Below are 11,449 nucleotides of genomic sequence, written 5' to 3' on the forward strand. Positions count from 1 at the left end.
GTGATCATGGAAGCAACCAACTGATTTATTTCTGGTTCCCTTCACCGGTATGAAATTGCATGAAGTATTCTCGACCAGCATCACAGCTGGGCAGAGATCATTGTCTGTAAGTCCCGCCAGTTCGCCAGGCTTCCTCAGCGCAGCCCGGGTAGACCTCCAAGTAGAGGAGGTGCACAGTACTCCATTCAACGTATGGTAACCGCTCCGACAGGGAGTCCACCTGTCACTGACACCCAAGAGGCCGGCGCACTTTTCCCAGTTGTCTCTTGCAGAGGACGCGGTCGAGAAGATCTTCTGGCAGTCTTGCATTCTCTGCAAGCCAGCAGTGTCAGTGACCATGAGTAGAACTTTATCAGCATAACCTGTAAGGACAACTTCGACGTTTGGTTCGCATAAAACAAAGCCCGATAACCTCTCACAGAGAAGGCACTGATATGGATCCGCGCAAACAGAGTACAATGGTATGGGTCCGCGCAAACAGAGTACAACTGCTCCGACAATGGGGCATCCCTGATGTACCCCCTCCCAGCGCAGGAGCGCTGTCAAGGACCCGTTGACTTTAACAAGGCTCATCAGTCGGACACGGGATACAAAATGTAGCTGGAGCCCAAGCGTGCGCAGAGTCGCAAAAATATACTCATGGCTCACCCTGTCAAACGCTTTCTCCTGGTCAAGGGAGAGAAAGACGACGAACAGACTAGTCTCTCGGGATAAGTGGATCAGATCCCTCAGAGTTCCCACACCCCGCACCAAATCCGGCGACTGCATCTTCCTCCAGCAGCTGTCGCCTCTGTCCGACGTGCCCACCTCACTCCTCTCACTGAGCGCATCGCGAGGTCTCAACACGGGTAGGAAGGCCCCGCTATTGCTAGATCCCAAATCCCTCCCAGAGCCAGGTCTTGGGGCGGGACAGGGCAGGTCTCCCACTCACCGCCACCACCCGGTACCATATAATCCGATCTCGGAGTAGACACCCCACTGATCCTCCCGGAGTTTGAACGAAGGGCACGAGTCGTCGGGGACTTCCCACCTCTACAACCTTGTCACACTCCACAGAAACAACATTAGCAGCGGCCCCTCCCTCCTCACCTACTGAGACACCCTCCTTCTGAATAACTGCACGGGATGATGATCCAGGGCTACTCCGGTGGCTGTGGACTCACTTTCCAGATCTTCAGTTCTGAATATGATTTGCTTACTTTTATTGTTTGAACGATGTGTTTCCCACCCACCCGCGCATCGGCTGTTTGTCAGTCTTTTTTAAATGGGTTCCATTGGCGTTCTTTGTTTTGTAGCTGTTGGTAGCAGACGTATCTCAAGATTGTATACAGTATACATGCTTTGATAATAAATGCACTTTGAACTTTGAACCATGGGGGCTAATTGCTGACATGTGATATCAAGCACCTAATCAGTCTAATTCTGAGAACGGCTCAGCACTTGTGGTTTCACACATTTCCACTATGCCGGGAAGACTGTGAACCGACACTGTTGAGTTGTCACTAACTCCTCTTATCGAGCCATAAGCTCTCGCCGCACTGATCCATACGTTCCAGCCTCTACTGATCCAATTCCCACCCGTTAAAGTTCTTAAAGCTGCTTCCACTGGCCTTATGAGAGACAGAGAGAGGTTGAACTGGTCGGGACATTCTTCACTGGAGTACATGAGACTGAGGTGAATCATACAGAGGTGTATAAAATTATAACGTACATAGTCCGAGTAGGGTGACTAGACAGTCAGTTTCCCAGGGTTGGGAAATCAAGTCCACAGAGGCACAGGTTGAAAGTGATATTGAAGAAATTTAGTAGGGGCCTGAGGTGCGAATTCTTCACCCCGAAACTGGTCCATATGTAAGACCATAAGCCATAGGAGCAGAATTAGGCTATTCAGCCCACAGAGTTTGCACCACCATTCTAACACGACGAGCTTATTATCCTTCTTAACCCCATTCTTCTGTTTCTCCCTACAAGCTTTGAGGCCCTTACTAATCAAGAACATATCAAACTGTTTTAAATACACCTAATGCATTAACCTCCACAGCTGTCTGTGGCAATTAATTCTACACATTCACCACACTCTGGCTAAAGAATTCCCTCCTCTTCTTTGTTCTAAAGGAACGATTCTGCTCAGAGGTAGTGCCCTCTGGTCCTTGACTCCACCACTACAGGAAACATCCTGTCCACGTCCACTCCATGAGGAACGAGGTTCCAGAGGAAGATGTTGAGGCAGGTAGATTAACCACATATGTACAGGAACATAGAGAGGAGATGTTTAGAAGGATATGGGGCAGAGGTGGCCAAATGTTTAGATGTATGTTCTCTGTCAAAAATGTTTATTCTCGCTGACCTGTTGAGTTTCTTCAACATTTTGTGCTCAAGATTTCCAGCATCTGCAGAAGCTCTTGTGCTTGTGACAAATTTAGATGGGAATCTTGTTCAGCAGGAACCATTTGGGCTGAAGAGCTTGTTTATGTGTTATACGACTCTTGACTCATTCAGCTAACCAGCCGAACACATGGCCTGGCCTCCTACTCAGCCCTGAGTACCCTGGTTAGTGATACCCCAGCCAGACTAGACCCACTGGGTGTGTGCTGAAATCCTAGACCCATCACACTTCACTGCCATTAGCCCTGTGCACAGACTGTCCCCTGTAAACATGCCGGAGCTGCTGCTAATGTACCTTGAAGAAGAGGCAGGAGGAAGTACACCTTTCTGATTGTTCTCAGATCCAGCATATTCCGTCAGTTTTCCGCACTTTGACTGAAAAAGAAAATAGTTACAATGAATCTCCAGCAAAATGCTGTGGTTCCAACATCAGTGTGAAAGTCAAAAAGATTCCCAGACTGTGCCATGCTATTCCCATTAGTAATCCCACACGCTTCTAATTCATTATTTTTAATGTTGTACTGGGCATTTTAAAGGGAGCTTTGAAAACAAGGACACACGAAAGAGGAACTGGGCCCCAGTCAGTCAAAAGGGAACTGGAAACTGACACAAATTGGGGAAGGAGGTGTTTGGTACATTGGACCTTATTGGTCAGGACAGTGAATACAAAAGTTAGAAAGTTATTTTAAAACTGTAAAAGGTGTTGGTGGATTACACTTGGAGCATTTTGCACTGTTCCAGTCACCCAGCTATAGGAAGGATGTCATTAGGCTGGAGAGAATGCAGGAAAGATTCTTGAGGATGTCAGGGGGTTGAGAGGGTTTGAGTTCTAAGGAGAGACTGGACTGGCTGGGACAGTTTTCCCTGAAAGGGGCGACTTTATTAACAATTATAAACCATGAGGGGAAAGATTTCAGGCTCAACTTAGAATCTTGGTCCAAGTTTTCATTGAGAGGGTTATAGAACTGATACTGAGGTATTCCATTATCATTTGTGCTGCCCTCCCTCAGTACTGTCCCTCTGACAGTGTGACACTCCCTCAGTACTGACCCTCTGACAGTATGACACCCTCTCAGTACTGTCCCTCTGACAGTGTGACACTCTCTCAGTACTGACCCTCTGACATTGTGACAATCCCTCAGTACTGTCCCTCTGACAGTGTGACACTCCCTCAGTACTGTCCCTCTGACAGAGTGACACTCTCTCAGTACTGTCCCTCTGACAGTGTGACACTCCCTCAGTACTGACACTCTGACAGTATGACACCCTCTCAGTACTGTCCCTCTAACAGAGTGACACTCCCTCAGTACTGTCCCTCTGACAGTGTGACACTCTCTCAGTACTGTCCCTTTGACAGTGTGGCACTCCCTCGGTACTGTCCCTCTGACAGTGTGACTCTCCCTCAGTACTGTCCCTCTGACAGTGTGACACTCTCTCAGTACTGACCATCTGACAGTGTGACACTCCCTCAGTACTGTCCCTCTGACAGTGTGACACTCCCTCAGTACTGTCCTTCTGACAGTGTGACACTCCCTCAGTACTGTCCCTCTGACAGTGTGACACTCTCTCAGTACTGTCCCTCTGACAGTGTGACACTCCCTCAGTACTGTCCCTCTGACAGTGTGACACTCTCTCAGTACTGTCCCTTTGACAGTGTGGCACTCCCTCGGTACTGTCCCTCTGACAGTGTGACACTCCCTCAGTACTGTCCCTCTGACAGTGTGACACTCTCTCAGTACTGACCATCTGACAGTGTGACACTCCCTCAGTACTGTCCCTCTGACAGTGTGACACTCCCTCAGTACTGTCCTTCTGACAGTGTGACACTCCCTCAGTACTGTCCCTCTGACAGTGTGACACTCCCTCAGTACTGTCCTTCTGACAGTGTGACACTCCCTCAGTACTGTCCCTTTGACAGTGTGGCACTCCCTCGGTACTGTCCCTCTGACAGTGTGACACTCCCTCAGTACTGTCCCTCTGACAGTGTGACACTCTCTCAGTACTGACCATCTGACAGTGTGACACTCCCTCAGTACTGTCCCTCTGACAGTGTGACACTCCCTCAGTACTGTCCCTCTGACAGTGTGACACTCCCTCAGTACTGTCCCTCTGACAGTGTGACACTCTCTCAGTACTGACCATCTGACAGTGTGACACTCCCTCAGTACTGTCCCTCTGACAGTGTGACACTCCCTCAGTACTGTCCCTTTGACAGTGTGACACTCCCTCAGTACTGTCCCTCTGACAGTGTGACACTCCCTCAGTACAGTCCCTCTGACATTGTGACACTCCCTCAGTACTGTCCCTCTGACAGTGTGACACTCCCTCAGTACTGTCCCTCTGACAGTGTGACACTTCCACAGTACTGTCCCTCTGATAGTTTGACACTCCCTCAGTACTGTTCCTCTGACAGTGTGACACTCCCTCAGTACTGTCCCTCTGACAGTGTGACACTCCCTCAGTACTGTCCCTCTGACAGTGTGACACTCCCTCAGTACTGTCCCTCTGACAGTGTGACACTCCCTCAGTACTGTCCCTCTGACAGTGTGACACTCTCTCAGTACTGACCATCTGACAGTGTGACACTCCCTCAGTACTGTCCCTCTGACAGTGTGACACTCCCTCAGTACTGTCCCTCTGACAGTGTGACACTCTCTCAGTACTGACCATCTGACAGTGTGACACTCCCTCAGTACTGTCCCTCTGACAGTGTGACACTCCCTCAGTACTGTCCCTCTGACAGTGTGACACTCCCTCAGTACTGTCCCTCTGACAGTGTGACACTCCCTCAGTACTGTCTCTCTGACAGTGTGACACTGTCTCAGTACAGATCCTCTGAAATTGTGACACTCCCTCAGTACTGTCCCTCTGACAGTGTGACACTTCCTCAGTACTGTCCCTCTGACAGTGTGACACTCCCTCAGTACTGTTCCTCGGACAGTGTCACTCTCCCTCAGTACTGTCCCTCTGACAGTGTGACACTCCCTCAGTACTGTCCCTCTGACAGTGTGACACTCCCTCAGTACTGTCCCTCTGACAGTGTGACACACCCACAGTACTGTCCACTTCTTTCTAAACAAAATTATAAAAGTTTACTTTCAACACATATACACAAAGGTACAGACAATCACTATTCAGAAGACACTAAGTATACTCAAATTTAAATATGATTTGTATCGTCTATAAAACAGTCTACACTGCGGGGGAACCAACATTCATGGAAGTCCCTCAATGTGCCCGAGAAGACCTCACGTTCCCTCTCCAAGGACAGCCGGGCATGATTGTATCCTTGGAAATTGGGCAGGCAGGCGTCCTGGGCAGCGCCCACCACCTTCCGCCACCAATTCCCGTGAATGGCCATCTTGGCCAGGTCCGGTATCAAGCCAACCAGGATATCTTCCTCACACCCCATCCCTTTCCGAAGTGGGTGCCCATATATGGGGAGCGTGGGACTAAAGTGCAGCCAGAACCTCAGCAGCAGTTCTGAGAAACTAAAGCGTGGCTGCAACCTCTCACATTCCATGTATACGTGGTACACTGACTCCTCCTGTTAGTACTGTCCCTTTTTAAAATCAAAACTATAAAAGTTTATTTACAACACATGGGCACAAGACAAACAATATTTTATAAGACAGCGGTTACTCTGAAATTACTATATGGACACGACCGTCTATAGAACAGTCTATATTGCGAGAGCTACCTCTCTCTTGGAAAACCCCATTGTGCTCACCGCGACTGTGTGCTCTCGCTCCAAGGACAGCGGGGACAGTACTGTCCCACTGGGCATGGACCGATCCTCGGAAAGGGGGAAGGTATTTGACTTGGGCAACGCCCACCACATTCTGCTGCCTTGACCCGTGGATGGCCAGACTGGCCAGGCCCAGGACCAAGCCCACCAGCAGGTTTATGTCTCCCCTCTCCCTCTTCTGAACTGAGTGCCCAGAGGTCGGGAATGTGGGACTAAAGTGCAGGCAGAACCATAGCAGCAGCACCCTGTGAAACTCAAAGAGCGGCCACAACCTCCTACACTCTATGTACGCGTGATAAACTAACTCCTCCTGTCAGTACTGTCCTTCTGAGAGTGCAGCGCTCCCTCTGCACCGTTCTTCTGACAGTGTGACACTCCCTCTGCACTGACCCTCTGACATTGTGACACTCCCTCTGCACTGTTCCTCTGACAGTGTGACACTCCCTCAGTACTGTTCCTCTGACAGTGTGACACTCCCTCTGCACTGACCCTCTGACATTGTGACACTCCCTCTGCACTGTTCCTCTGACAGTGTGACACTCCCTCAGTACTGTTCCTCTGACAGTGTGACACTCCCTCTGCACTGACCCTCTGACAGTGTGACACTCCCTCTGCACTGTCCCTCTGACAGTGTGACACTCCCTCTGCACTGTCCCTCTGACAGTGTGACACTCCCTCAGTACTGTTCCTCTGACAGTGTGACACTCCCTCTGCACTGACCCTCTGACATTGTGACACTCCCTCAGTACTGTTCCTCTGACAGTGTGACACTCCCTCTGCACTGACCCTCTGACATTGTGACACTCCCTCAGTACTGTTCCTCTGACAGTGTGACACTCCCTCTGCACTGTCCCTCTGACAGTGTGACACTCCCTCTGCACTGACCCTCTGACATTGTGACACTCCCTCTGCACTGTTCCTCTGACAGTGTGACACTCCCTCAGTACTGTTCCTCTGACAGTGTGACACTCCCTCTGCACTGACCCTCTGACAGTGTGACACTCCCTCTGCACTGTCCCTCTGACAGTGTGACACTCCCTCAGTACTGTTCCTCTGACAGTGTGACACTCCCTCTGCACTGACCCTCTGACATTGTGACACTCCCTCAGTACTGTTCCTCTGACAGTGTGACACTCCCTCTGCACTGACCCTCTGACATTGTGACACTCCCTCAGTACTGTTCCTCTGACAGTGTGACACTCCCTCTGCACTGTCCCTCTGACAGTGTGACACTCCCTCTGCACTGTCCCTCTGACAGTGTGACACTCCCTCAGTACTGTTCCTCTGACAGTGTGACACTCCCTCTGCACTGACCCTCTGACATTGTGACACTCCCTCAGTACTGTTCCTCTGACAGTGTGACACTCCCTCTGCACTGTTCCTCTGACAGTGTGACACTCCCTCTGCACTGACCCTCTGACATTGTGACACTCCCTCTACACTGTTCCTCTGACAGTGTGACACTCCCTCTGCACTGACCCTCTGACAGTGTGACTCTCCCTCAGTACTGTCCCTCTGACAGTGTGACTCTCCCTCAGTACCATGCTACCTCCCACACTAGACCCCCTGCAATTCAGTTACCATCACAACCGATCGACAAATGATGCAATAGCCACAGCTCTACACACTGTTCTTCAGCAACTGGAGGAGAGGCAATCTTGTGTAAGAATGCTGTTCTTGGACTACAGTTCAGCATTCAACACCATAATTCCCTCCAGGCTTGACAAGAAAGTCAAAGACCTTGGCTTTCAACCTGCCTTGTATTGCTAAAATTTGCTGACGACACTACAGTGATTGGCCTAATCTCAAATAATAATGAGGCTGCCTACAGAGAAGAAGTCATCGCCCTGACACACTGGCGTCAAGAAAACAACATCTCCCTCAATGTAGCAAAAACAAAGGAGCTGGTCAGACGGTCAAAGAAGTTTGGTATGGGCCCCCAAATCCTAAGAACTTTCTACAGGGGCACAACTGAGAGCATCCTGACTGGCTGCATCACTGCCTGCTATGGGAACTGTACTTCCTTCAATCGCAGGACTCTGTAGAGAGTGGAGTGGACAGCCCAGCGCCTCCATAGATGTGAACTTCCCACTATTCATGACGTTTACAAAGACAGGTGTGTAAAAATGGCCTGAGGATCATTGGGGACCTGTCACCCCCAACCACAAACTGTTCCAGCTGCTACCACCCAGGAAACGGTATCGCAGCATAAAAGCCAGGACCAACAGGCTCTGGGACAGCTTCTTCCACCAGGCCATCAGACTGATTAATTCACACTGATACAATTGTATTTCTATGTTGTATTGCTTGTCCTGTTGTACATACTATTTATTATAAATTATTATAAATTGCACATTGCATATTTAGACAGAGATGTAATGTAAAGATTTTTACTCCTCATGTATATGAAGGATGTAAGAAATCAAGTCAATTCAATTCAGTTCAATACTGTCCCCCAGTACTGTCCCTTGGATAATTTTTTTCCTGTTTCTGCTCCTTCAAAGTGCAATGCTTCCACAGAGCGCTCTTTCTCATTAAAATGATTTCTTGTCCCAGATTCCCGTATCTTCCATTTTTCTTGTGTGTCTTTAGAGCTTGGAGGTTAGTAAGAATACAGATGGAATTAAAAGTGTCATTGTTGTGATTAGCAAGGAAGTGTGTTGAATGTTGCCACAGGTCAAGATTCAGGTTCAAAGTTCGGTGATGCAATGGCAGGTGGAACTTAACGCTAACAAGTGTGAGGTGACGCATTTTGGAAAGTCAACCCCTGTACTAAATGGCAGGGCCCCAAGGAAAGTTGATGAGTGGAGAACTTTCTAAAATGCTGGAGGAACTCAGCAAACCCTGTACAATGTCTGACTCATTGAATTCCTTTAGCATTTCCATTTTCTATGTTGCAATAATATGTTATGTTGCAATATTACAAGCAACTGGTCAGACTGCACGTGGAGAACTGTGTGCAGTTATGGAAATCACACTATGAACAGGAAGTTATTGAGCTGGAGAGAACTCAATGGAGATTTACCAGAATGCCGCCTAGATTGTAGAACATCTGTTTTAATGAGATATAGAGCTTGTTTTTTCCTTTCTTTCTCTATCTCTCTCCCCTTTTTTCTCACCTTCTCTCTCTCTTTAGAGTGAAGGAAGCCAGAGGTGACCTGATAGGAATAGAATGTTATGAAAGGTGCAGAAAGGGCTGATCACTTTAATGGTTTTTGTCATGGGTGATGTGTCAGCAACAAGAAGATGCAGGGCTAAGGTGCCAAGGAGGAGTTTCAAAGGGGATCTGAGAGGAAAGTATTTTCTGCTGGTTTAATCTTGAATGTGTTGCCAGACGTGCTCCAGGCTGGTACAATCAGTATGTTTAAGAGGCATTGGAACAGGCACGAGAATGGGCAGGGTACAGAACGATGCAGACCTGATGGGGGCAAATGGGATTAGTGCAGATGGGCAGACTAGATGGCAGGAGTGTGGTGGGCTGGAGATCCCATTGCTGTGCTGGATAAAGCCGAGAACCTAGAACCACACAAAGTGCATCAATGTTTGTACTCTGTGGAATGTCTCACACCACCAATAACCAGGATCCCAGAAACCCAAAAATTGCATCAATGATCAGACCTCTGTACTGTGTCTCACTCACATCACTAGTAAACAAGACCCTAGAACCCACAAAGTGCATAAATGATCGGGCCGCTGTATAGTGTTTCACACCACCAATGAGCCGGACTGTAGAACCCCACAAAGTGCGTCAATGATCAGACACTGTATACCCTCTTACAACACCAGTCTTGCCAGAGTTGGCTATAAGCATGGTATTACATACCCAGAATCAGTGCGCTGCTCGTCTCTGGAGTAATCACCGGCAGACACTTCAATGATCGTCTCCAGAATTAATCACTGACAGACACTTCAGTGATCAGAGTCATCTGCTCCCCCATCCCTAACAGCTGCATGGTGTGGATAACAGTGAAGAGATTACCTAAATTAGGAAAGGGAAACAAAATGAGGAAGTATTCACAAATGGTTAACCCATTTCAACCCAACGATTATGTTATTTTTGTTTAGCTGAGAGAATGCTCCACTGTGAAATGTCCCTCAGACACAGCCCTCACCCCCTCTCTGTAACCACCCCCAGGCCCTATACCCCACCCTGTCTCTGCAACACCTCTGTCCTCTGGTGCATCTGCCCCTGTGTCCGTAACCCCTCTCTAGACCCTACGCACTTTGATACGTCTCACATAGTTTGTAACCCCCCTCCTGCACCTACACCCTCCCTGTGTTTTTATCCCCCTGTGGACTCTACACTCTTCCTTGTCTCTGTAAATCCTTCCTGCTCCTCTATAATGCTACACAATACACCTCTCCCATCTCTGAGGTCCCCCTCCCCCCTGGTCCCTACACCACTCCCTGTCATTGAAATTCCCTCCAGACCCTACAGCCATCCCTCTGTTATCCCCTCCCTCCCATCTCTTTAAACCTCTTTGGCCCCTTCATTTCTGTAACCCCCGGCTCTTACACCTCACTGTGTCTCTGCAACACTCCACCTGCCCACCCACTCACAACCCACTCCATCCTTGTGACCTACAATCCTGCTATTATAACACTCCTGAATGTGGGCCAATAATCTAACCATACTACAAATAGGGTCTTGACATCACAATCTACTCCATTAGAATCTTGCCCATTATCATTTACCTGCACCGCATGTTCTCTGCAGCTGCTATACTTTCGCATTCTGTTACTCTTTACCTTGTTCTATCTTAATGCACTGAGAAATGATCTGATAGCTATCGTTCATTGATTATCATGATTGTATGTAAAGCAAGCCTTCGACTGCACCTCACATGATGATAAGCCAACACCAATCTCAAAAAAGAAATGTCAGTGGTTTCTAGAAATAGCCAAAGGTCTGGTAATGAGGAAGTGAAGCAGGGGTAAGTATAAACAGCAGGAATTCTGCAGATGCTGGAAATTCAAGCAACACACATCAAAGTTGCTGGTGAACGCAGCAGGCCAAGCAGCATCTGTAGGAAGAGGTGCAGTTGACGTTTCAGGCCGAGACCCTTCGTCAGGACTAACTGAAGGAAGAGTGAGTAAGGGATTTGAAAGTTGGAGGGGGAGGGGGAGATCCAAAATGATAGGAGAAGACAGGAGGGGGAGGGATAGAGCCAAGAGCTGGACAGGAGATAGGCAAAAGGGGATACGAGAGGATCATGGGACAGGAGGTCCGGGAAGAAAGACAAGGGGGGGTGACCCAGAGGATGGGCAAGAGGTATATTCAGAGGGACAGAGGGAGAAAAAGGAGAGTGAGAGAAA

General features: G+C 48.7%; 1 protein-coding gene across 1 annotated transcript in view; it reads right to left on the minus strand.

The window, feature by feature from the left end:
* The window catches only part of LOC134350885 (sialic acid-binding Ig-like lectin 10), a 30,986-nt gene extending 20,073 nt beyond the window's left edge, over positions 1–10,913 (minus strand). The window contains exons 1-3 of the mRNA XM_063056679.1: positions 10,829–10,913; positions 9,957–10,112; positions 2,681–2,760 (exon numbers count right to left, since the gene is read on the minus strand). Coding sequence (XP_062912749.1) covers positions 2,681–2,735 — 55 coding nt within the window. The 5' untranslated portion in view covers positions 2,736–2,760; positions 9,957–10,112; positions 10,829–10,913. The remainder of the gene's footprint in view (positions 1–2,680; positions 2,761–9,956; positions 10,113–10,828) is intronic.
* Positions 10,914–11,449: the final 536 nt, after the last annotated feature.

Source organism: Mobula hypostoma, chromosome 8 (assembly GCF_963921235.1).
Source record: "Mobula hypostoma chromosome 8, sMobHyp1.1, whole genome shotgun sequence".
Taxonomy (NCBI): domain Eukaryota; kingdom Metazoa; phylum Chordata; class Chondrichthyes; order Myliobatiformes; family Myliobatidae; genus Mobula; species Mobula hypostoma.